General features: G+C 52.5%; 1 protein-coding gene across 2 annotated transcripts; it reads right to left on the reverse strand.

The window, feature by feature from the left end:
* Positions 1-4: 4 nt before the first annotated feature.
* Positions 5-19,870, reverse strand: LOC116956080 (uncharacterized). 2 transcript variants are annotated; one of them, XM_032977526.2, is made up of 11 exons: positions 18,086-19,868; positions 17,061-17,171; positions 16,419-16,507; positions 15,243-15,306; positions 13,335-13,473; positions 12,425-12,554; positions 10,313-10,497; positions 9,512-9,594; positions 4,415-4,483; positions 3,181-3,273; positions 5-512 (listed from the first exon to the last, which is right to left on the reverse strand). In XM_032977526.2, exons 1-11 carry the CDS (start codon positions 18,164-18,166, stop codon positions 366-368), a joined length of 1,191 nt encoding a protein of 396 aa, XP_032833417.2. In that variant the 5' UTR covers positions 18,167-19,868; the 3' UTR covers positions 5-365. The 2 variants fall into 2 exon arrangements, with proteins under 2 accessions (XP_032833417.2, XP_032833418.2); XM_032977527.2 differs by lacking the exon at positions 17,061-17,171 and having other exon boundaries at positions 18,086-19,870.
* Between the last annotated feature and the right edge of the window lie 2,564 nt (positions 19,871-22,434).

A 22,434-nucleotide genomic window follows, 5' to 3' on the forward strand; every position in this document is an offset into this window, starting at 1 on the left:
CTAATTCAAACGCGGTTTGAATTTATTTCACGTAAAAATGCGTTCATTCCACGCTCCACGTTTGATTCGAATCTAATTCGAGCGGTAACGTAACATTGCAAAGATGTAACCACCACCACTACGGAACTGTTCGCGGCTGCGCCCCCCAGCCACGGAGTCAAATAGTTCGAGACCGCGTGCGTAACGACCATGTAGATCAGTGCAAGAGGAGCCCGCGGTATACAATAATCAGCCTCACGGGTGCAGCCGTGCCAAGAGACAAATCACAATATTGGGGGGGCCCCCCACCTGACTCGACTGTTGCACTGCACAGCCACCCCCCGCCCCCCTCCCGAGCTGATGACGCAGTCGACTAAGCCGCTGCGTCACGGACGATGGGGCTCGGCTTCGTGACGCCGCAGGACCGACGCGACTTCGCCAGGGGTCGTCGAGCGGCACGGGCTGCACCTGGACACGGCCGCAGACGCCGCACCGCGTCGCGTCGCGGGGAGCGGCTTCCTGCACGACTCGCACTGGCGGGCGAAGGGGACGAGAGGTTTACCACCGCGCGGCCTAGGGCAAGTGCTGTGTGCGAACATCGCCTAGGGCGAGTGCTGTGTGCGAACATCGCCTAGGGCGAGTGCTGTGTGCGAATATCGCCTAGGGCAAGTGCTGTGTGTGAACATCACCAAGGGCAAGTGCTTTGAACCAACATCGCCGAGGGAAAGTGCTGTGAGCGAACATCGCCTAGGGCAAGTGCTGTGTGCGAATATCGCTTAGGGCAAGTGCTGTGTGTGAACATCGCCAAGGGCAAGTGCTTTGAACCAACATCGCCGAGGGAAAGTGCTGTGAGCGAACATCGCCTAGGGCAAGTGTTGTGTGCGAATATCGCTTAGGGCAAGTGCTGTGTACGAACATTTCCTAAGGCAAGTTCTTTGAGCCAACACCGCCTAGAGAAAGTGCTGTAAGCGAACATCGCCTAGGGCAAGTGCTGTGAGCGAACATCGCCTAGGGCAAGTGCTGTGAGCGAACATCGCCTAGGGCAAGTGCTGTGAGCGAACATCGCCTCGGCCAAGTGCTGTGTGTGAACATTTCCTAAGGCAAGTGCTGTGTGTAAACATTGCCTAGGGCAAGTTCTTTGCACCAACATCGCCGAGGGAAAGTGCTGTGTGCGAACATCGCCTAGGGCAAGTGCTGTGAGTGAACATCGCCTAGGGCAAGTGCTGTATGCGAACATCGCCTAGGGCAAGTGCTGTGAGTGAACATCGCCTAGGGCAAGTGCTGTGTGCGAACATCGCCTAGGGCAAGTGCTGTGTGCGAACATCGCCTAGGGCAAGTGCTGTGAGCGAACATCGCCTAGGGCAAGTGCTTTGAACAAACATCGCCGAGGGCAAGTGCTGTGTGCGAACATCGCCTAGGGCAAGTGCTGTGAGTGAACATCGCCTAGGGAAAGTACTGTATGCGAACATCGCCTAGGGCAAGTGCTTTGAACAAACATCGCCGAGGGCAAGTGCTGTGAGCGAACATCGCCTAGGGCAAGTTCTTTGAACCAACGTCGCCGAGGGCAAGTGCTGTATGCGAACATCGCCTAAGGCAAGTGCTGTGAGTGAACATCACTTATGGAGGATACATAGACAGAGATCACCCGTCTCGCCTTCAACAGACTGGTGGGGCAAGTGCTGTTAGCGACCAACGCCTATGAAGGAGACAAAGATCACCCGTGTAGCCTACAACAGACTCTTAGGGCAAGTGCTGTTAGCGAACAACGCCTATGTTAAGGCACTGTACAGCACACGATTGGGTGGAGGGAGGGACTGATATTACCAGTACCATCCCCAGCCGCCTTTGTATTCCCGATGCTGATCTTTACCACACACCGCGCCAGGTAATCATCCTTAGGCTGAGTCAACCTACGTGGAGAGATCCACCAGGCCCCGAATGGCCATACAGTCGGAGCCGGGTTCATTCCGAGGGTCGGTGGGCCGGTGTGTGTGGGGAAATTGCAAATGTGGCCAGAAGTAAAAAAAATATATAGAGTCCGCTTCAAGAAAATGTTAACACTTACATGGGACTATCGTTTTAAATGGGAAAAAAACGGATAATGCAACGTGATAACAAGTGTAATGTTAAAAGCTTCAATAATTAAAAGAGTCTCCCACTTATTCTTAGCTCTTTCGGTAAAGTCACGTTGAAGGGAAACAATAAAATAATAAAATATATATAAAACAATTAAAAAAAATTCTCACGACGTTTCGACCATAACACAAACGGTCATCATCAAGTGTGAAAACCAACGGCAAGAAATGGCGGTTTGCATTTAAAAACGCAAACCGCCACTTCTTTCAAATGTTTCTTGCCGTTGGTTTTCACACCTGATGATGACCGTTTGTGTTATGGTCGAAACGTCGTGAGAATTTTTATTGTTTTATATATTTTATTATTTAATTGTTTCCCTTCAACGTGACTTTACCGAAAGAGCTAAGAATATGAATTACTGCAGTCACGAAAGCTTTAAATCAAAATTTAGTCTCCCAGGTGTTCGCCATCATTGTCAATGCGTGCCTGGAATCTTCTCCAGGTGATCTCCAGAGCCTGGAAGGTACATTTCTTGTGGTACTGTCGCAAATTCTCACATTTGTTATCATATTCTTGGTTCTTTCGGTAAAGTCACGTAGAAGGGAAACAATAAAATAATAAAAAATATAAAACAATATATTTTTATTTTTTTATTGTTTCCCTTCTATGTGACTTTACCGAAAGAACCAAGAATATGCATCCCTGCAGTCACGAAAGCTTTAAATCGAAATTTGTTATCGCGTCACAGTGTATTATCCATTCTTTTTCCATTAAAAACTATAGTCCCATATAAGCGTCAACATTTTTTATTCCTCCATTGTGTACGCTTCATTGCCACCATCATATTCGGCAGCCCCAAAGATTCTTCCTTAATAACCACAATTCAAATTTGGAATGCGCATTGCGCCCGAAGATCGTGCCCCGTTTGCCCTTTTTTGGGACCCAGCTCCCAAATGGGGCCCTACGAGATCGCGCCGCGATTTGGGCCCCCTCCTGCTGCGTTTACAAAAACCCTGGGGCCGATTTCCAGTCCTCGGTCCGTCACCGGCAGCCGCCACCAGCGCCCAGCTAGCCAACGCGCACCATCGTGAGTGTAACAATGCGCGGTCAAGTACCAGGACTCGCCTGCAAGACCCTTGGCGCGTTCTCGCTCTCGCGTCCCATCGCGGCCGGGATGCGGTCCGTGCTTTCAATGTTCCACAGTCTCATCGTGCGGTCCTGTCGAAGGCGAGCGACGCGCGTAAGCGCAAACCTCCCAACCCCGCGTCATTCCGCTGCTGGGCGATCACTCCGAAGACCGCGCAGGGTTCGATGAGGGCGGAGTGCCTAGGATTTGTGGAGAAGTTCCCTCCTGTTTCGCTCCTTGACTAGATGCGATGACGTCACCTGTGAGCCCTTCTTGAGCAAAAGTGTCGCCCGATTAAGCTGGTTATAATTACTGTCGAAACGTCGTACTCGGATTGTAAATGTTGCGGCTTTGCTCTGCAGTACACCGGTGTTGCTGTACTAGTGACGAATTGGCCACGTACTGTTTACGCGACAACCCCTTACCAGTTGGCTGTGTTGGGTGGTGGCGGGTTTAACGACATACTTAAATATTTACGCAATCTAATCCAAAAAAACCTGTATTATGGAAGATATTGGCCGCGCAAGCCTACGTGTTAAATACACAGGGTTTAATAAAACAAGGCAGTTGTATATTCTTGGTTCTTTCGGTAAAGTCACGTAGAAGGGAAACAATAAAATAATAATATAAAACAATACAATTCTCACGACGTTTCGACTGCAACACAAGCAATCATCATCAGGTGTGAAAACCACAACAAGAAAATTAAAAAAGTGGCGGTTATTTTTTACGTTAGCATCCATCACCCAGTCCGCTAATGTTAAAAATAACCACCACTTTTTCCAAATTTTCTTGTTGTGGTTTTCACAGCTGATGATAACTGCTTGTGTTGCAGTCGAAACGTCGTGATAATTGTATTGTTTTATATTTTTATTATTTATTGTTTCCCTTCTACGTTACTTTACCAAAAGAACCAAGAATATGAATCCTTGCAGTCACGAAAGCTTTAATTCAAAATTTAAGGCAGTTGTACTTAACGTGCCCGTGCTCAATTTATTTTTCGATGATTTAGCTTCTTAAAAAAATCTGGCCATGTCTCGCACCCCCAGAAAGGGCATCTCGCACCCCAGGTTAAGAACCACAGGTGGAGAGAGACAGCACTTTTCACCATTATGGATAGCATTGATCGCGAAAGCCTCCTACGTGTTTAAAAACCGGGGGAGGCGGGGGGGCGAGGGGGGGGGTGGTCGTTCGCAGATCGAGCAACTGAGCAAAGCGCGTCCGCTCGCTGACCTTCGAGGCCGTTAGAACCCAGCGCTTGTCCACGCTCACGTCCACGTCCATCACCCAGTCCACGTGACCCTTGCACGCAGCACAAAGAACGACGGCGTTTGCTTGGGGCCTGCGGATTATTCCCTCCCAACGGGTGAAAGATTTCGCAAGAATAGGTTTCGACCCCTTTTTGGCCATGATAAAAACGAGTTGTGTTAAGATGTTGAAACACCAAACAGAAACCTTTTGGCAAGGAATCATGAACTGCATTAAACACGTAAGACTTTGTGGTGAATATGAAAACAAAGAACATGATCTGGTGGTATATGATGATGCATTGGTTTTTTTTTTAAACGGATTGGTCCACACCAGTTGTAATTACTGGCGAAACGTCGTCATTCAGAATGCAAATGTTGTGGCTTTGCTCTCCAACACACCGGTGTGCTGTACTAGTGACGAATTGGCCACGTTCTATTTACGTGACAAACCTTACTAATCGGATGTGTCGGGTGGTGGCGGGTTTAACGACACATTATTATACTTACGCTATCTAACTAAAAGAAAATAACTCTATTATGGATGATACTGGTCGCTTTAGTTTGAAGGCGTCTGTTGTGATTTTACATCAAAGCTTTGCATTTTGCCCGCAGGGCCGGATTTAGGCCTATGCTGATATCAGTGGCTTATCATCGTCGCGTGGAAATGTCAAGTAGCCAAATACTCGGAGCGCGTAATGTTGATTCTAAAAATCCACGCGGCCACGGAGAGAGAGAGACACTGCAAACTCCAAACATACAGCAGGCGTCAGGGTCGGTATTGAACCCACGACCTCCTGTACACCAGGCGAGGTAGTTCACATATCCTAGCCGCCGTGATGATGATGAGAGAGACACCGCAAACTCCAAACATACAGCAGGCGTCAGGGTCGGTATTGAACCCACGACCTCCTGCATACCTGGCGAGGTAGTCAACATCTCTTAGTCACCGTGATGATGATGAGAGAGAGACACCGCAAACTCCAAACATACAGCAGGCGTCAGGGTCGGTATTGAACCCACGACCTCCTGCATACCTGGCGAGGTAGTCAACATCTCCTAGCCACCGTGATGATGATGAGAGAGACACCACAAACTCCAAACATACAGCAGGCGTCAGGGTCGGTATTGAACCCACGACCTCCTGTATACCTGGCGAGGTAGTCAACATCTCCTAGCCACCGCGGCGTTCGAGAGGTAGCCCGGCTCATCGATCAACGTGCTGCCCCGAACTTTTGGAGGCACAAAGGAGGGCGACAAGGAAAACCCCAAGTCAACACGCAACGTCAGGCCAACGTCGTCGGTCCGACCACGTGCCGACGACGTTGGCGCAACGTTTGCACGTTGGCTGGGAATACAATCTGCAAATACGGGAGGCGCCGCATCGCCCGCACGGCTGACAGCTTCCCGTCGCCGGCTCCTGGACCGCTGGCGCAGGGGTCGGTGACCTGCAGCTCCGGAGCCGCGTGAGGCTCTTTGGCTGCCCCCTTGCGGCTCTTTGGCTGCCCTCCACGCGGCTCTTTGGCTGCCCCCCTTGCGGCTCTTTGGCTGCCCCCCCTTGCTGCTCTTTGGCTGCCCCCTTGCGCCTCTTTGGCTGCCCCCCCTTGCGGCTCTTTGACTGCCCCGCCCTTGCGGCTCTTTGGCTGCCCCCATGCGGCTCTTTGACTGCCCCCCCCTTGCTGCTCTTTGGCTGCCCCCTTGCGACTCTTTGGCTGCCCCCTTGCGACTCTTTGGCTGCCCCCTTGCGGCTCTTTGGCTGCCCCCTTGCGGCTCTTTGGCTGCCCCCCACGCGGCTCTTTGGCTGCCCCCCCTTGCGGCTCTTTGGCTGCCCCCCACGCGGCTCTTTGGCTGCCCCCTTGCGGCTCTTTGGCTGCCCCCCACGCGGCTCTTTGGCTGCCCCCCCTTGCTGCTCTTTGGCTGCCCCCTTGCGACTCTTTGGCTGCCCCCCACGCGGCTCTTTGGCTGCCCCCCCTTGCGGCTCTTTGGCTGCCCCCTTGCGGCTCTTTGGCTGCCCCCCCTTGCGGCTCTTTGGCTGCCCCCTTGCGACTCTTTGGCTGCCCCCCACGTGGCTCTTTGGCTGCCCCCCCTTGCGGCTCTTTGGCTGCCCCCCCTTGCGCCTCTTTGGCTGCCCCCCCTTGCGGCTCTTTGACTGCCCCCCCCTTGCGGCTCTTTGACTGCCCCCCCCTTGCTGCTCTTTGGCTGCCCCCATGCGGCTCTTTGGCTGCCCCCCCCCTTGCTGCTCTTTGGCTGCCCCCTTGCGACTCTTTGGCTGCCCCCTTGCGGCTCTTTGGCTGCCCCCTTGCGACTCTTTGGCTGCCCCCTTGCGGCTCTTTGGCTGCCCCCCACGCGGCTCTTTGGCTGCCCCCCCTTGCTGCTCTTTGGCTGCCCCCCACGCGGCTCTTTGGCTGCCCCCTTGCGGCTCTTTGGCTGCCCCCCACGCGGCTCTTTGGCTGCCCCCTTGCTGCTCTTTGGCTGCCCCCCACGCGGCTCTTTGGCTGCCCCCCCTTGCTGCTCTTTGGCTGCCCCCCACGCGGCTCTTTGGCTGCCCCCTTGCGGCTCTTTGGCTGCCCCCCACGCGGCTCTTTGGCTGCCCCCTTGCGGCTCTTTGGCTGCCCCCCACGCGGCTCTTTGGCTGCCCCCTTGCTGCTCTTTGGCTGCCCCCTTGCGGCTCTTTGGCAGCCGCCCACGCGGCTCTTTGGCTGCCCCCTTGGGGCTCTTTGGCTGCCCCCCACGCGGCTCTTTGGCTGCCCCCCACGCGACTCTTTGGCTGCCCCCTTGCGGCTCTTTGGCTGCCCCCTTGGGGCTCTTTGGCTGCCCCCCACGCGGCTCTTTGGCTGCCCCCCACGCGGCTCTTTGGCTGCCCCCTTGCGACTCTTTGGCTGCCCCCCTCCCTTGTGACTCTTTGGCTGCCCCCTTGCGACTCTTTGGCTGCCCCCATGCGGCTCTTTGGCTGCCCCCCTGCGGCTCTTTGGCTGCCCCCCACGCGGCTCTTTGGCTGCCCCCTTGCGGCTCTTTGGCTGCCCCCCACGCGGCTCTTTGGCTGCCCGCCACGCGGCTCTTTGGCTGCCCCCCCTTGCTGCTCTTTGGCTGCCCCCCACGCGGCTCTTTGGCTGCCCCCTTGCGGCTCTTTGGCTGCCCCCCACGCGGCTCTTTGGCTGCCCCCCCTTGCTGCTCTTTGGCTGCCCCCCACGCGGCTCTTTGGCTGCCCCCTTGCGGCTCTTTGGCTGCCCCCCACGCGGCTCTTTGGCTGCCCCCACTTGCTGCTCTTTGGCTGCCCCCCACGCGGCTCTTTGGCTGCCCCCTTGCGGCTTTTTGGCAGCCGCCCACGCGGCTCTTTGGCTGCCCCCCACGCGGCTCTTTGGCTGCCCCCCACGCGACTCTTTGGCTGCCCCCTTGCGGCTCTTTGGCTGCCCCCCACGCGGCTCTTTGGCTGCCCCCCACGCGGCTCTTTGGCTGCCCCCTTGCGACTCTTTGGCTGCCCCCCTCCCTTGTGACTCTTTGGCTGCCCCCTTGCGACTCTTTGGCTGCCCCCATGCGGCTCTTTGGCTGCCCCCTTGCGGCTCTTTGGCTGCCCCCCACGCGGCTCTTTGGCTGCCCCCTTGCGGCTCTTTGGCTGCCCCCCACGCGGCTCTTTGGCTGCCCGCCACGCGGCTCTTTGGCTGCCCTCCACGCGGCTCTTTGGCTGCCCCCCACGCGGCTCTTTGGCTGCCCCCCACGCGGCTCTTTGGCTGCCCCCCACGCGGCTCTTTGGCTGCCCCCTTGCGACTCTTTGGCTGCCCCCTTGCGACTCTTTGGCTGCCCCCTTGCGACTCTTTGGCTGCCCCCATGCGGCTCTTTGGCTGCCCCCGCTTGCGGCTCTTTGGCTGCCCCCATGCGGCTCTTTGGCTGCCCCCCCTTGCGGCTCTTTGGCTGCCCCCCACGCGGCTCTTTGGCTGCCCCCCACGCGGCTCTTTGGCTGCCCCCCTTGTGACTCTTTGGCTGCCCCCTTGCGGCTCTTTGGCTGCCCCCCCTTTCTGCTCTTTGGCTGCCCCCACTTGCTGCGGGCAGCCGTTTTAAAACAAAATTACTTAAATCTTAAACGTAATTTAACGTAAGGAATTTTTTGTTAAATATGGCTGGGAATGGGGTCACCATGGAATGCCCCGACCACAACAAAATGAACGACAGTCAAACTGCGGTGTGAGAGAAATGGGCGGGGTTCGGGGTGACTAAATCGACGCGGTTTATACAATCGCCTATTTTGTTTATTTATGTCACAATGTGTGTTTGTCGTCTGCCGTGTTACCCGCTGCTGTGTGTGTGTGTGTCTGTGCATAAGTCGCTCCGCGTGTGATGCGGCTCTCGAAACTACTTTTGGTTTAAATCCCTTTGGTTTAAATCCATCTGCTGCTTCGTCTTCCTCTTCTTTTGAAAGTTTTTTTTGCCGAGCCCTGCGCTCGCTCAGCGCTTTACCGGGTGGGTTAAAGCGCGCGCCGCAACTTTTCCGAACCCCTTCTGTGCGACCGCCGGAGATGTAATTTGTTGTTGTTATTATTACTACACGCTTTAATTAACTAACTCTGTCTGTTGTTGTCGTTGTATCCTCAAATCTTGTAACTCAATTTTACCCCGCTTCCCAATGTGGTATCGACTGCAAATTTGGTATACTTATACTTATGTCATACTTATGTCATACTTGGCTGTTTTCACACCAACGCTGTCCTCATGACGGCACGGTCCCTTCACCTGATGAAGGCCACTTGTGTTGTGGCCGAAACGTCGTGAATTTTTATTTTTTATTTTTTGTTGTTTTTTTCACGTGACTTTACCGAATAGAACCAAAGAGCAATACTATATGCTATCATAAAAAAATAGAAGATATACATTTTAAAACTTTCTTTTTTATTATGTTATGTCTCGGCTTGGGTCTAACTGTCCACGCTCAACTCACGTTGGCTGTAATTGCCCACGGCCCCCTTACGTCGTGGCAAGCTTCGAGGCCCCACTTCGTGGAGTCGTGGAGTTCTGCCATTACTAGTACGGTACATTTCACAAAAGCGTGTTATTTTTTTTAAGTTGTTTTAAATATTATTACTTCTTTTACCTTCAGCACGACGCCCCTGCTGCCTGTGGCGGTGTCCCACACGACGGCGCGTTGGTCAAGACCCCCAGACACGAGCAGGGAGCCTTTCAAAAAGAGAGGAACGTGCACAAGATGAACACATTGACGAAATATAAGAATAAGTTTTACCCGTTCTGGCAATAAAACCAGTTGTGTCAAGATGTTAAAACACCAAACTGAAACGTTTTGCAGGGAATCATGTCTGCATTGCTTGTGGGGAACATGCAAACATAGAACACGCTCTGGTAGTATATGATGATGATGATGCTGCGTTGTCTTTGAAACTGATTGGTCTACACGAGAGACAGCAGCAGAGAGAGCCTTCTTCATGGTCTAGTCTCACCACCAGTGTCAGACCCAGAGAACAACGCCACACACGGTACTCGTGGTGAACATGCAAACAAACACGCTCTGATGATGATGATGATAATGAACTATGCATTGCCTTTGAAACTGATTGGCCTACACGAGAGACAGCAGCAGAGAGAGCCTTCTTCATGGTCTAGTCTCACCACCAGTGTCAGACCCAGAGAACAACGCCACACACGGTACTTGTGGTGAACATGCAAACAAAGAACACGCTCTGGTAGTAGATGATGATGATGCATTGTCTTTGAAACTGATTGGTCCACACCAGAGACACCCTTCAGTTTCAAAGGCAATGCATGTACCACCAGAACATGGTTGCTTTTGTTTGCATGTTCACCACAAGCACGTGCGGTGAACATGCAGCGCACGACGGCGGCGGAGGCGACGACCCGTCGCCGCTATCGCGCGCTTCACCATCGGACGAGAAGGCGCAGGAGCTGACGGAGCCGCCGTGGCCCCCGCGCAGTTCCAGGGGGCCGTCCTCGCGGAAGGCTCCGGTCCGCACGTCCCAGAGGCGGAGAGTGCGGTCCCACGACGCCGTGGCCACGAGGCGCCCGCCGGCGCCGAAGCGGCAGTCGGAGAGCACGTTCGCGTGCGACCTGGCCGAGCGCGCGCGGAAAGCGGCGAGCGCTGGTTACGGCGCGCCATCGGTGTTGCCGAACAGGCGACGCGACGGTAATGGGACGGCAGCGGTGCGCTGCGCCGCGCCGCGCCGCGCGTTCCAGACTGCGGGGACAGATCAACGCGCTGCGTCACTGCGTACGCGTATCAGCCGTTGGCGGCTCCAGAAAGTTGTTCGTCGACCGCACGGAAACCGCGCGCGTTCCGCGTTATGACCGAGCGTGATCCGCGTTATGACCGCGCGTGATCCGCGTTATGACCGAGCGTGATCCGCGTTATGACCGAGCGCGATCCGCGTCGTGTGAAAGGTGTTCCCGAATGGAAGAACGGCGCTTTAGTGGAGACGCGCTGGAGCGTGAGCGCGCATCAAGCCGGGACTCGTCGCTCTTTGCGTATTAAGGTTTTATTTTTCAATTGAGAGCTTTCGTGACTGCAGGGATTCAACTTCTGGGTTCGTTCGGTAAAGTCACGTAGAATGGAGATGAAATAATAGAAATAATAATAATAATAACAGAATAAAATTCTCACGACGTTTCGGCCACAACACAAGTAGCCTTCCTCAGGTGAAGAAACAGGTCTGTCCGGAAGACAGCGCTTGAGTGAACACTGCCAAGCATGGACAGCGTTTTTTTAAGCTGTGTGGGAGGAACAGAGCGCCTTGACAAAGGAGTTTACATATAAATTAGCATGTAACTGGTGGATTAGCATGATGTTGGTGTGAGGGATCATCATGCTAATCCCCCAGTTACATGCTAATTTATATGTAAACTCCTTTGTCAAGGCGCTCTGTTCCTCCCACACAGTTTAAAAGACGCTACCAAGCTTGGCAGTGTTCACTCAAGCGCTGTCTTCCGGACAGTCCTGTTTCTTCACCTGAGGAAGGCTACTTGTATTGTGGCCGAAACGTCGTGAGAATTTTATTCTGATATTATTATTTTTATTATTTTATCTCCATTCTACGTGACTTTACCGAAAGAACCCAGAAGAAGGTCTTATTTCTATATTTGAAGTTTTGGTGACTGCAGGGATCCATACTCTTTGAAACGTCGTGATTTAATTAATTTATTTTTATTTTTATACCTACGTGACTTTATCGAAAGAACCAAAGAGTAAGGTTTTATTTGTTTTAGTTTTTTTTTGTAAATACGCCATGGCCGTGTTTCTGTTGACGCGGCGTGAGCGGGAGAGCGTTCGCTGCTCGTTGCAGGGGGTTCGTGGTTCCCATCCGGAAGGCCGCCCTGATTAATACTGTGGTGGGTATTGACCGTAAGATGTTTTACTCACAAGTGGAGGTCAACGAACCCGCGACGTCGTTTCAAACGAGCAGGCCATTGTGTTCCGACTTCACGGTACCAAATTTGTCAAATGTTTAAAGTGACACCGCTGATGAGTCGATTGGCAACACGAAAAGCAGCAAGAGCAGCAGCAGCAGCAACATCGCCTCGCCCACCCCTTCTGTGAAACCACCGCAAGCCGTGTCTGTGAATCACAGCGGCGCCTTCCTTGGCGATGATCGCCCTGCGCTATAGGAACGATAGCGCTCATACCACGTGAACTCCTCATCGAGTGAGTGGGTGAGTGAGTGAATGGGTGGGTGAATTCCTGAGTGTGAGGGTGGATGGGGGGGGGTGAGTGGATGAACTAGTGATGAGGGTAAGTGGATGGGTGGTTGAGTGAGTAAGTGGCTGAGTAATTGAATCATCCATGTGGGTTTGTCAGTGAGTGGGTTCGTGAGTGACAATTTACCCCTCTGAAAAAAAGACAGCGGCAGCCTTCCTTAGCGATGATCGCCCTGCGCCATGCGAGCGATAGCGCCCATACCACGTGCACTCAATAATGATCGATGCTGATGATGATCATCAGCATCATCATCGTCGTCGTTAGTGATAGTATTACCCCACGTACCCAGCCACGCTGAGCGTAGCCACGCGTGTCGCAAGGTCCCACACCTTGAAGCTTCGGTCGCACGACGAGGTCACGACTCGCTGAGCACCGCAATCAAACCTGCATCCTGTGAGCGCTCCCTCGTGGTGATCTGTGGACAACGCAAAATGCACAATCCCTTCGCACGTGTGAAGTGCTCAAGGAGGCAGGGTGGTGGCGTGCGGTGGTTGGCACTCGCCCCTTGCGGCAGCAAGGGACCGGGTTCGATTACGCGACTCGGGCCCCCTTTCTGCGCGTGGGGTTTGTACGATAAAGCGTGTGGGGGGTTTTCCTTTTGGTTATCCAACTTCCTCCCATGGCTCACGAAAAATAAAAAAAAAACATGAATTGTAACCGGAATTGGCCAAACAACATCCGGATGCTGAAAAGTTACCCCGCAAAACCGCTCGATTGGGATCGCGCACAGCGCACCTCCGATTAGCGCGGTTGGCTACGTACGGTGTGCAAAAAGGTTCAACATAAATGTGAGCTGCTGTTGCTTGCTGTTTTTAAACGTCCGTTAACATACAACGTACGTACGTACAGCAGCAGCAGCAACACTGCCCACCCCCCCGCCCTCACTGCGTAAACTCTTAAAGTCTTGAGACTCGGTGAGGCTTTCCCGGGGCGAACGAGCGTCGCGATCAGCGCTGTCGGCAAACCCAAAACAACAAGAAGAGGAATTTGTTTCTTTCTAATTCGGTACAACAACAACAATAACAACGAAAACCACTCAATATATCAAAAAGCCGCAATGCCTGCGAATAACTCTCGCCAAGCCAGCCCTTCAAGAGCCGCACGCGATTCGGGAGCCGCAGTTTGCCCCACCCCCCCCCCCCCCCCGTTGATCACGGATAATAATAATAAGTCGCAGTGGAAATAATAATCGCACCGTTGCGCTGCACCACGAGCGAGCCGCTGTTCACGTCCCACAGGCGGAGGGAACGGTCCATGGCTGTGCCCGTGGCCAGCAGACGCCCGTCGCGAGACGCATCGCAGCACGTCAGCGGCCACGCGTGAGTCTCGCACATCTGCAGCACACGGTCACAGGTCCCTGTGTGTGTGTGTGCGCGAGGCCTCAAGGTGCACATAGCCTGGCACAAGCGTCGCGGTGACGTCACCGCCACTTAGTGGCGAATGGCGGTTGTTGTGTTGTGTGTACTGGATGCATGTGTGTTGAACTTCTCTGGCACCGTACGTAGCCAACCGTGCTGATCGGAGGTGCCGGGGAAAGACAACAAACCAACCCACCCCCTCTCTATTTAAGGCCTCGACACATAGGCGTTGTTTCTCTGTGTGTCTATGTGTGTGTGTCTCTCTCTGTGTGTCTCTGTGTGTGTCTCTCTCTCTGCTTGTGTGTCTGTCTGTGTGTCTCAGTGTCTGTGTTTTGTCTCGCTCTCAAATTTAGCAATCTTTGGAAGAACGTAATCAACCATATAGGGTGTTGACTGTTGCGTTAGCCGACTCTCTGTGTTGTATTGCATTATATTTCTAAGTTTAATAGGTTTTGTTTTCTCATTCATTGTTACCTGATGACTGGTTCTTGTGTTGCAATCGAAACGTCGTGTTCAGTTATTTAATTTATTTTCTTTCTACGTGACTTTACCGAAAGAACCAAAGAATAAACTGTGAACTCAACCGATAAGAAGTTTTCCCCTTTTATCTGGCAACAAAACAGCTGTGTTAAGATGTTAAAACACCAAACTGAAACCTTTTACAAGGAATCATGTCTACATTAACCACAATGCTTGTGGTCAGAATGCAAACAAAAAACATACTCTGATAATACATGCATTGTCCTTGAAACTGATTGGTCCACACCAGAGACAGCTTTATTTTGAGCCTCGTCTCAAACGGTGTTCGACCAGAGGACGCCAAAAGGCGTACAGCCTCAACTATTCTGTATTTTACCAGGTAAGGCCCACTGAGCTATGTTGCTCTTTTCCAGAAGCGACCTGGCCATCACATTTGATAGCTCAACGAAGTGGCTTATCGCGTGGAAATATATAGCAGCAAAATACTCTAAACGCTTGATTCTAAATGTGGAGAGAAAAACCGGAGGGACCGGAGAAAATACACGCAACCACGGGGAGAACATGCAAACTCCAAATATACAGGCGTCAGGGTATACCAGGCGAACCCACGACCTGCTGTATACCAGGCGAGGTAGTTAACATCTCGCCATCATGGCGCCCTAGTATCCGTTATCGCCGGGTCAGAGGACAGAGGTGCTGGGCACGGCACAGCTGAGATTCTAGGTTCGAATCTGGGTGTCTAGACTGGTGGTTCAGACATCACTCAGCATCTGGTGTTCGCTGTGGCTAGGAATCGAACTAAGGTTGTTGGGCTCAGTGGTAACCACTGCATACCCTTCCCTCCCTTCAGGTTCAAAGTTCAAATGTCAAGTTGGTTTTGTTTAATTTTGTTTGAGAACTCAAGGGACCAGGAGACCAGGATAGAGTCTCATTTGCAAGAATATCCTGGGACATGTGTCTGCCAATATGGGGCGATGATTCCTGCTGTGTGTGTATAATCCCTTTAGGGTAACTTTGAGAAAGTAGTCTCCAATATATTAATAATATATTATTAATAATAATAACACAGTCCATTGTCAGTCCTTCACTGCTGGGTGAAGGGCCACCCGAAACCGTGTTTGTCATGGGAGTTGTTTGACCACGTGAACATTCTCACTTTTGTGATCGTGGGATTCACAAGCTGCTTCTGGGCCACCACTGGAGTTTGTGCTAGTGGAATTAACGCTAATCATTGTACACGTAGGCACTCAACGATAAGCACTCACCAGAAGCTTCCCCGTTTCCAAATCCCAGAGTTTCATGGCCTTATCCCATGACACTGTCAAAAGCCTGCCGAGAAAAGACAAACCAACCGGTGGCCTGGAGGTCACTCCAAGATCAAGAGGGCATCGTGGCCAAAGCCGCTGCCGCCAGATTTGACACTCGCGCGTTGTAGCAAGAACGGTCCTGGGTTTGATTCCCTACTCGGAGGCGCCTTTCTGCGTGTGGACTTTTATATATTCTCCTCTGGGTTCTCGGAACTTCTCCCCATAGTAAAAAAAAACATTTACAATGTAACTGGTTTTGGCCAAACACGCAAATACAGGACCCTCCAGAAAAAAAAAGTATATTCTTTGGGTCTTTCGGTAAAGTCACGTAGAACCAATTTCTCACTTTAACACATTTCTCACTTTAACATCACTAGCCCCGCCCACTTCGTTTATGACCCTTGCGCTACACCGATTTCAAACCTTTTAAACATCCTGCGTCAGCAGCTTTCCCCCTCATTTTTCTTCTGATGACGATTGCTTGTGTTGCGATCGAAACGTCGTAGTCTTTTCTAAAAAAAAATCTTTTTGTTCTACGTGACTTTTCTGAAAGACCCAAATAATATGAATTCCTGCAGTCACGAAAGCTTTAAATCAAGATTTATTCGGACTCAGTATTGGCTTTCCTGTTTGGCTACAATGGTGTGAAAGAAGTTCAACATTAAACTAAAATATTTGTATTTTACCAGGCAAGGCCCACTGAGCTGTGTTAGCTCTTTTTCAGAAGCGACTTGGCCAAAAATGAGAGCCCAACGAAGTGGCTTACCATGTGGAAATTTACGGTAGCCAAATTATCTTAAAGCCCGTTTCTAAATTGAGAGGGAAAACCCGGAGGACCCGGGAAAAAAATCCACGTAATCACGGGGAGAACACGAAAACTTCAAATATACAGCAGGTGTCAGTGTTGGGATCGAACCCACGATCTCTTGTATACCAGGCGAGATTGTTAATATCTCACAACCGTGGCGCCCTTTGTATGTAGTGCACATATAAAGTAATAATAATAATTGTCAGTATTGATATCTGCTCCCATAGGGCCAGGAACGACTGTCCGCCGCTGTACCTGCTGTCCACGACCCACGAAGCCAGGGTCCCCTGCAGCCGCTGACTCCACGCTTAGCGTAGGACAATTACCTGCCCCCTGTAGAGTTGACAGAGCACTCGGGAATGTTATTCTGGTGGGCGTCATCAAAGCTCTTGAGGATTCTCCCAGTCTCAGTGTCCTGCAGCAAAGAGATTATCATGAAGCCAGAAAGGAATTTCCACAGTACAGTAACCCCCCCCCCCCCCCCCCCCCGCTACTGTCGTGTGAGTCCTGAGGATTATTTGACCATACTTCACCAGGCTAATCAGCGAGGATTCGTGAAGACAGAGCATGGACCTTGCATTGCATTATAGTCTGGGTCACTCTTGCAAGTGAGACTCATCCTGAGCCTGTACGTACGTTTGTTGAGCTCCTTTCGCACCGTACGCAGCCAACCGTGCTAATAGAAGGTGCGTCGGAAGGACAACAAACTAATCACGACAAATTAATCACAAACTAATCACAACAAGCAGTTCTAAAGAAATGGGTTTTCAAATCTAACCTGGTGAAACAAACGAACTCGACAGTCTACAACAGCGGTGGCCAATACACCAAGCACTGTGATGATCCATTCTGGTTGACGTCAACGGACTCCGCCATCCACCATAAGTCCACGTGACCAACATTTAGCGACAAGGGGGCGGGGGAGGCGACTGGTTTGTGCACTGCTCAGGTTCCGAACGCCCGCTCACCCAGATCTTCGCCGTGCGATCTTCCGAGCAGGTGACTGCGCGCGAGTCTCCGAAGCCGAAGTGGCAGCAGTTGATGCCCCCCGCATGACCCCGCAGGACCTTGAACGGCAGCTGTCCACGGGACGGCACGCGCCCGAAAGGTCCGAATTCATTACCTTGACCGTACCTCGCGGCCGTTTTGGGGCGAAACGCCGTCGAGCGCCGATGTGGAAATTCAGCCGTGGAAATGTCCTCGGCCACCGGTGCGGAGGAGCCATTAGGAGGGGCTTCATCGATCAGAAATTGATCGGTACATGGGTCACGTATTACTGATGTCTGTGTAAGCGTTGCGATCTTGGCGGGCGGAGGAGGGTTAGCGACACGGATTTTGGCATAAAACCACCGCGCGGCCTAACCCAGCAAACACGTGGCTAGTACGTCACTACGTGCCACACGGTATCTCTTAGCAGTGTTGCTTTTAATGATGAAATTAAACACGCGCGAGCATTTGTTTAATTTATCTTTTTGTGTTTAGTTTGTTGTCCTTCCACCCCCGCACATCCGATGAGCACGGTTGACTACGTACGGTGTGCGAAATAATTCCAACATACATACGTTATGCATAAATTACAATGTACCTTATACTCTTTGGTTCTATTCGGTAAAGTCACGTAAAAAACAACAAGAATAAAAATAAAAAATTCACGACGTTTCGGCCACAACACAAGTGGCCTTCATCAGGTGAAGGGACCGTGCTGTCATGAGGACAGCGTTGGAGTGAAAACAGCCAAGCCCAGGTCACGTCCTTTAAGCTGTGTGGGAGGAAGCAAAACACTTTGACAAAGGAATTAGTATAGAAATGAGCACGATATACGTAGGAGGTGTATGGGCCATGATGGACCAGGAGCGGGTGGGGACCATGACGGACCAGCAGCATTTATGTCCTCTAAAGAAGGACTGTTGCCCGAAACGTCGTCTATTCCATCGTCGTCCCTTGCAAGTTTACGACGTCGGTTGAACTCCGCTCTCTGCGCATGCGTCGGTACCTTGGACAGCGGCTCGTGCTCCCATTGGCCCGTGCGGACACTCGCCGGCTCCGCCCCCGCCGAGGTCACCGCCAATGACATCAACACTTCGCTGTAGGTCCCGCCCCCCTCCCCGAGCTCGGTCTAGCCCCGACTCTCCAAAGATGCCCCGCCCCTCCACACCCGCTGGCCCCGCCCCTATTCTCGTTCGGATGTAGACGGCTTTCGGAATAGTTTTGAATAAATTGGTCTTTCCTTGGCCCGGCTAATTAAACCACCCAGACGTGGACGGATTTTCGCTGAGTGAATTAGCTCAAGTGGTTATTGCCTCGAGGCCATTACCAGTGACACCCACCACATCCGCACACACGGCCGCACGCAGCGTTTGTGCAGGCAGCTTTGTTTAGCTGTCACTACGGTAACGAGCGAGGGCGGTAGGAATCGATGGCACGCCGAATGCGTTCTGCGATTCCGTATGGGCTTTGTGTACCCCCGCTCTGAGAGTTTATTTTATACCCACGTGACTTTACCGTAAGAACTAAAGTGTATGGATCCCTGCAGTCACGAAAACTTCAAATCTAGAGAGTTGATTCCGTTTATAAAATAAGGGGGCCCGTCCATAAATGACGTCACACACCTCCTTGCGGTGCCGAACGGGCAACTCTGTCGTGGACAGTGCTGTGGGGAGAGGGTCAATTCCGATTGGCCCTCTCCCCTCATGGCGTCTGTGACAACCACAGTGGCTAAACGGGGGCTCTGGACGGGTGCGAGGGGCTGGTAACCCCTCCACCTTCAAAAAATTACCACGAAACCACGACTTAAATATCTAACGAATAAGCTTGTGCCGGAGGCCCCGGGGGGACAGGCGTCTATGACGTCTCCTGGCCAAATCCTAATTGGCGGAGCCAGGAGATTGAATCTCTACCCTCGGGGCTCCTCCAGAAACAACGAAAACCCACTTCGTGTGGCCACATGGAATGTTCAAACGCTCACTGCGGAGGAGAGGCTGCCACTCCTCTGTCGGGAGCTGGACCGGTACCGCCTGGATCTCTGTGGCATTCAGGAGGTCCGGTGGACCAGTTCTGGCTCCTGCCACCATGAGGGGTGGACAGTCCTCTACTCGGGGCAGCAGACTGCCAAACAACAGGGTGTGGCTCTTCTTTTGAACAAAATAATGAAGGGTGCATGGGAGCGTGGCGGTGATGTGTGGGAAGCTGTAAGCCCCATGCTACTTTGGGCTCGCCTTCCCATCGACCGGACGCGAGGAGTGATGGTCGTGGTTACTTATGCCCCCACCGAAGACGAACATCCGTGGAGGGATACAGGCAAAGCCGATGAGTCAGATGCGTTCTATGACCTCCTGTCACAGGTGCTGGCTAAAGTGGCCCCTCGGGATAGAGTCATCTTGTTGGGTGACTTCAATGCCCGAGTTGGTCATGATGCTGGCACCTGGTCTGGAGTGATTGGAGGGCATGGGCCAGATCAGCTCAATAACAACGATAGGAGGCTGCTAGATTTGTGTGCAGCCCATGGGCTTGTAATTATCAACACGCTGTTCCGGCATCGGCGCATCCACACAACATCATGGATGCATGCCGGGTCCAAGCAAGAACATCTGCTGGACTACATAGTGACGGACCAGCGGATGGGAGCCCATGTCCTTGACACCAGGACCTACCCTGGAGCTGATCTGCCCTCTGACCATCGAGGGTAAATGGGCGAGGTTTAGGACTGTGACTCATGCAGCTGCAATGGCTGCTTTGGGTATGCGGTCCAGACCTCCCCAGAGACCCTGGCTGACAGAGGAGGTGTTCACGATAGTTGAGAAAAAGCGACAGGCCCACTGTCATCGGCTAGAGAATCCCACGTCAGAGAATGAGGAGGCTTACCGCAGCCTTCGCTCAGAGGTTCGGAGAGCCGTGAGGCACTGCAAGGATGGGTGGTGGTCGCGGGTTGGTGAGGAGATGGAGTCTGACTCAGTGGCCTGCGATCACAAATCTCTATTTAACTCCATCAAAAAAGTAACCTGCAGCGCCACACCTATTATCATCATTAGGGGAAAAAACGGTGTTCCAATCTCCAACCCCCAGGAACAGGTTTGCAGATTTTCCGAGCATTTCTGTGAGGTCCTGGGGGAGGGGAAACCCCTCAGCCAGGAAAACATCGTGGCACAAAGTAGGGATGACCCTGCTGAGGCTGCGGTGCCTCAAATATTGGAAGTCACCCCCTGTGAGTGGCTGGCTGAGGTGCCATCTGTTGAGGAAGTACTGAAGGCGATCCGGAGTCTGAGACCAGGAAAGGCACCGGGCAGAGATGGTCTCCCAAGCGAAATGCTGAGGGAGGGTGGCGTTTGTGCACAGACTGCCCTATATGACATCATAACAACAGTCTGGACCACTGGACGGGTTCCGCAGGATTGGAAGGATGCCCTGGTGGTCCCCCTTCTTAAACAGGGGAACCGCACAGACTGTAACAACTAAAGGGGCATCTCACTCCTCAGTGTGCCGGGAAAGGTCCTTGGCATGGATTATTCAACATCGCCTTGCCAGGCACGCTGAGGAGAGGCTTGCAGAGCCCCAATGTGGTTTCAGGAAAGGGCGGTCCTGCACAGATGCCATATTTTCTGTCCGTCTGCTACAGCAGAGGTGTAGGGAATTCCAACAAGACCTACATCTCTGCTTTATTGACCTGGTCAAGGCCTATGATACCATCAGTAGGCCTGGGCTCTGGGTTGTTCTTCGTGCTTTTGGAGTCCCTGACCCTCTGCTCACGATCATTAAGGACCTTCATGATGGTGAGCGAGCCCGGGTAAAACTACGTGGCCGGGAGTCAGAGGCATTCCCTGTTCAGCTTGGGGTGCGACAGGGATGTCCTCTGGCTCCCACATTATTTAACATCTATTTTGACCACGTAGTTCGTGAAGCCTTCAATAGCTGTATCGGAGGAATCTCCATTTGGTACAAATATAATGGGAGGCTGATCGATGCCCCGGTGCGGTCAAGGGATGGCTCCCTATTGCTCAACCACGTTATGTATGCCGATGATTTGGTAAGAGTTGCTCTTTCAGAGGAGCAGTTGGAGACGCTGCTGCTGAGACTGGAGCGTGCCACTAACAAATGTGGCCTTACTATCAGCCCCACCAAAACTAAGCACCTGCCTGGGTATGTTGTACCATCAGACACTCCACCCCCACAACTCCCAATCGGTGATGGGGCAGTTGTGGAGAGAGTGGAGAGTTTCCCATACCTGGGCAGTGTGCTTATGACTGGCTCCAGTTTAACAGCAGAGGTCTCACTCCGAATCAGTCGAGCGGCAATATCTTTTCATCGGTTGCGTAACGCTGTGTGGAAGCTACCTGGTCTGTCGCTCCGCACTAAGCTTCAGGTCTTCTCGGCCACGGTCATTCCCTCCCTTCTCTACGCTTGCGAAACGTGGACCCCCCTAATGGAACATCTTCGCCGGTTAGAAACATTTAGGCTAGCCTGCCTACGATCCATCCTGGGTTTGACCAGGCTGGTACCAGGTGTCCAGATTGGCCTCTGTGGAGGAGGCTCGTGAAGGACGCTACTGCTGCTACTGGGCAGTTGGAGGCAGTCGCCCTCCAACAACCGAGGGCGGAGGAGCGACGCTCACAACAACGAGCGGAGCGCCGGGTGGCTAAAGCACAGCAGGTTGGCACAGTATTGGGCACAGGTGGTGCATCAGCCAGTCATCTCAGTCATCTCAGTCAGTCGACCCGTGGCACCTGGTTCTGCCCCGTGACCTCCTGCCTGCGGGCGTTCGACACTTCACGTGGCCTGAAGGTGCACATGGCCTGGCACAAGCGCCGTGGTGACGTCACCGCCACTTAGTGGCGAATGGCGGTTGTTGTTGATATGTCTATGTGTGTCTCGGTGTGTGGGGGGAGAGGTAGTGTAGTGGTTAGCGCGCCGTGCTACGAACCCGGCGTCCCGAGTTCCATTCCCGCTCACGGCCACCACCGTTGACGATTATTTCAACCGCTCCTGGGCACTCCTAGGTCGACTCAGCCTCAAACTCCTAGGTCGACTCAGCCTGTTGTGGTGTGTGAACATTGCCACTTGGGGGGACAAAGAATTCGGGTAGTAAAGCTAGTTAAATATTTGGTATAGCCCTGTAAGCCATTCGGCTCTTGAATCGGGTGCAACCACAACAAACAAAAAAAACCAAAAACATGAACAATAAAACATCTTAAAGTGACTATGTGACTGTGCAAACAGAAAATCCAAGAAAAAACATCAAAATATTCCTGAAATAGCACCGTACACAAACGCTGTGTGCAAAAATCCCAGTGGGATGCAAGTCAAACAACAACCACAAGAAACTTAGATTAAGGCCATCAGTCTAACTCC

The sequence above is a fragment of the Petromyzon marinus genome, chromosome 63, assembly GCF_048934315.1.
Source record: "Petromyzon marinus isolate PM22_M1 ecotype Great Lakes invasive population chromosome 63, UKy_Petmar_22M1.pri1.0, whole genome shotgun sequence".
Classification (NCBI taxonomy): domain Eukaryota; kingdom Metazoa; phylum Chordata; class Hyperoartia; order Petromyzontiformes; family Petromyzontidae; genus Petromyzon; species Petromyzon marinus.

Bases quoted from the DNA above. Each gene is read 5' to 3' on its own strand.
- LOC116956080 (XM_032977526.2), bottom strand. From the start codon at position 18,166: ATGTCATTGGCGGTGACCTCGGCGGGGGCGGAGCCGGCGAGTGTCCGC. The intron at 15,307-16,418 runs GTAATTGTCCTA...TTTTCTCGGCAG, and splicing joins GTCAACTCTACAGGGGGCAG to GCTTTTGACAGTGTCATGGG. The intron at 3,274-4,414 runs GTCAGCGAGCGG...CGCCTTCGACAG, and splicing joins GGGTTCTAACGGCCTCGAAG to GACCGCACGATGAGACTGTG.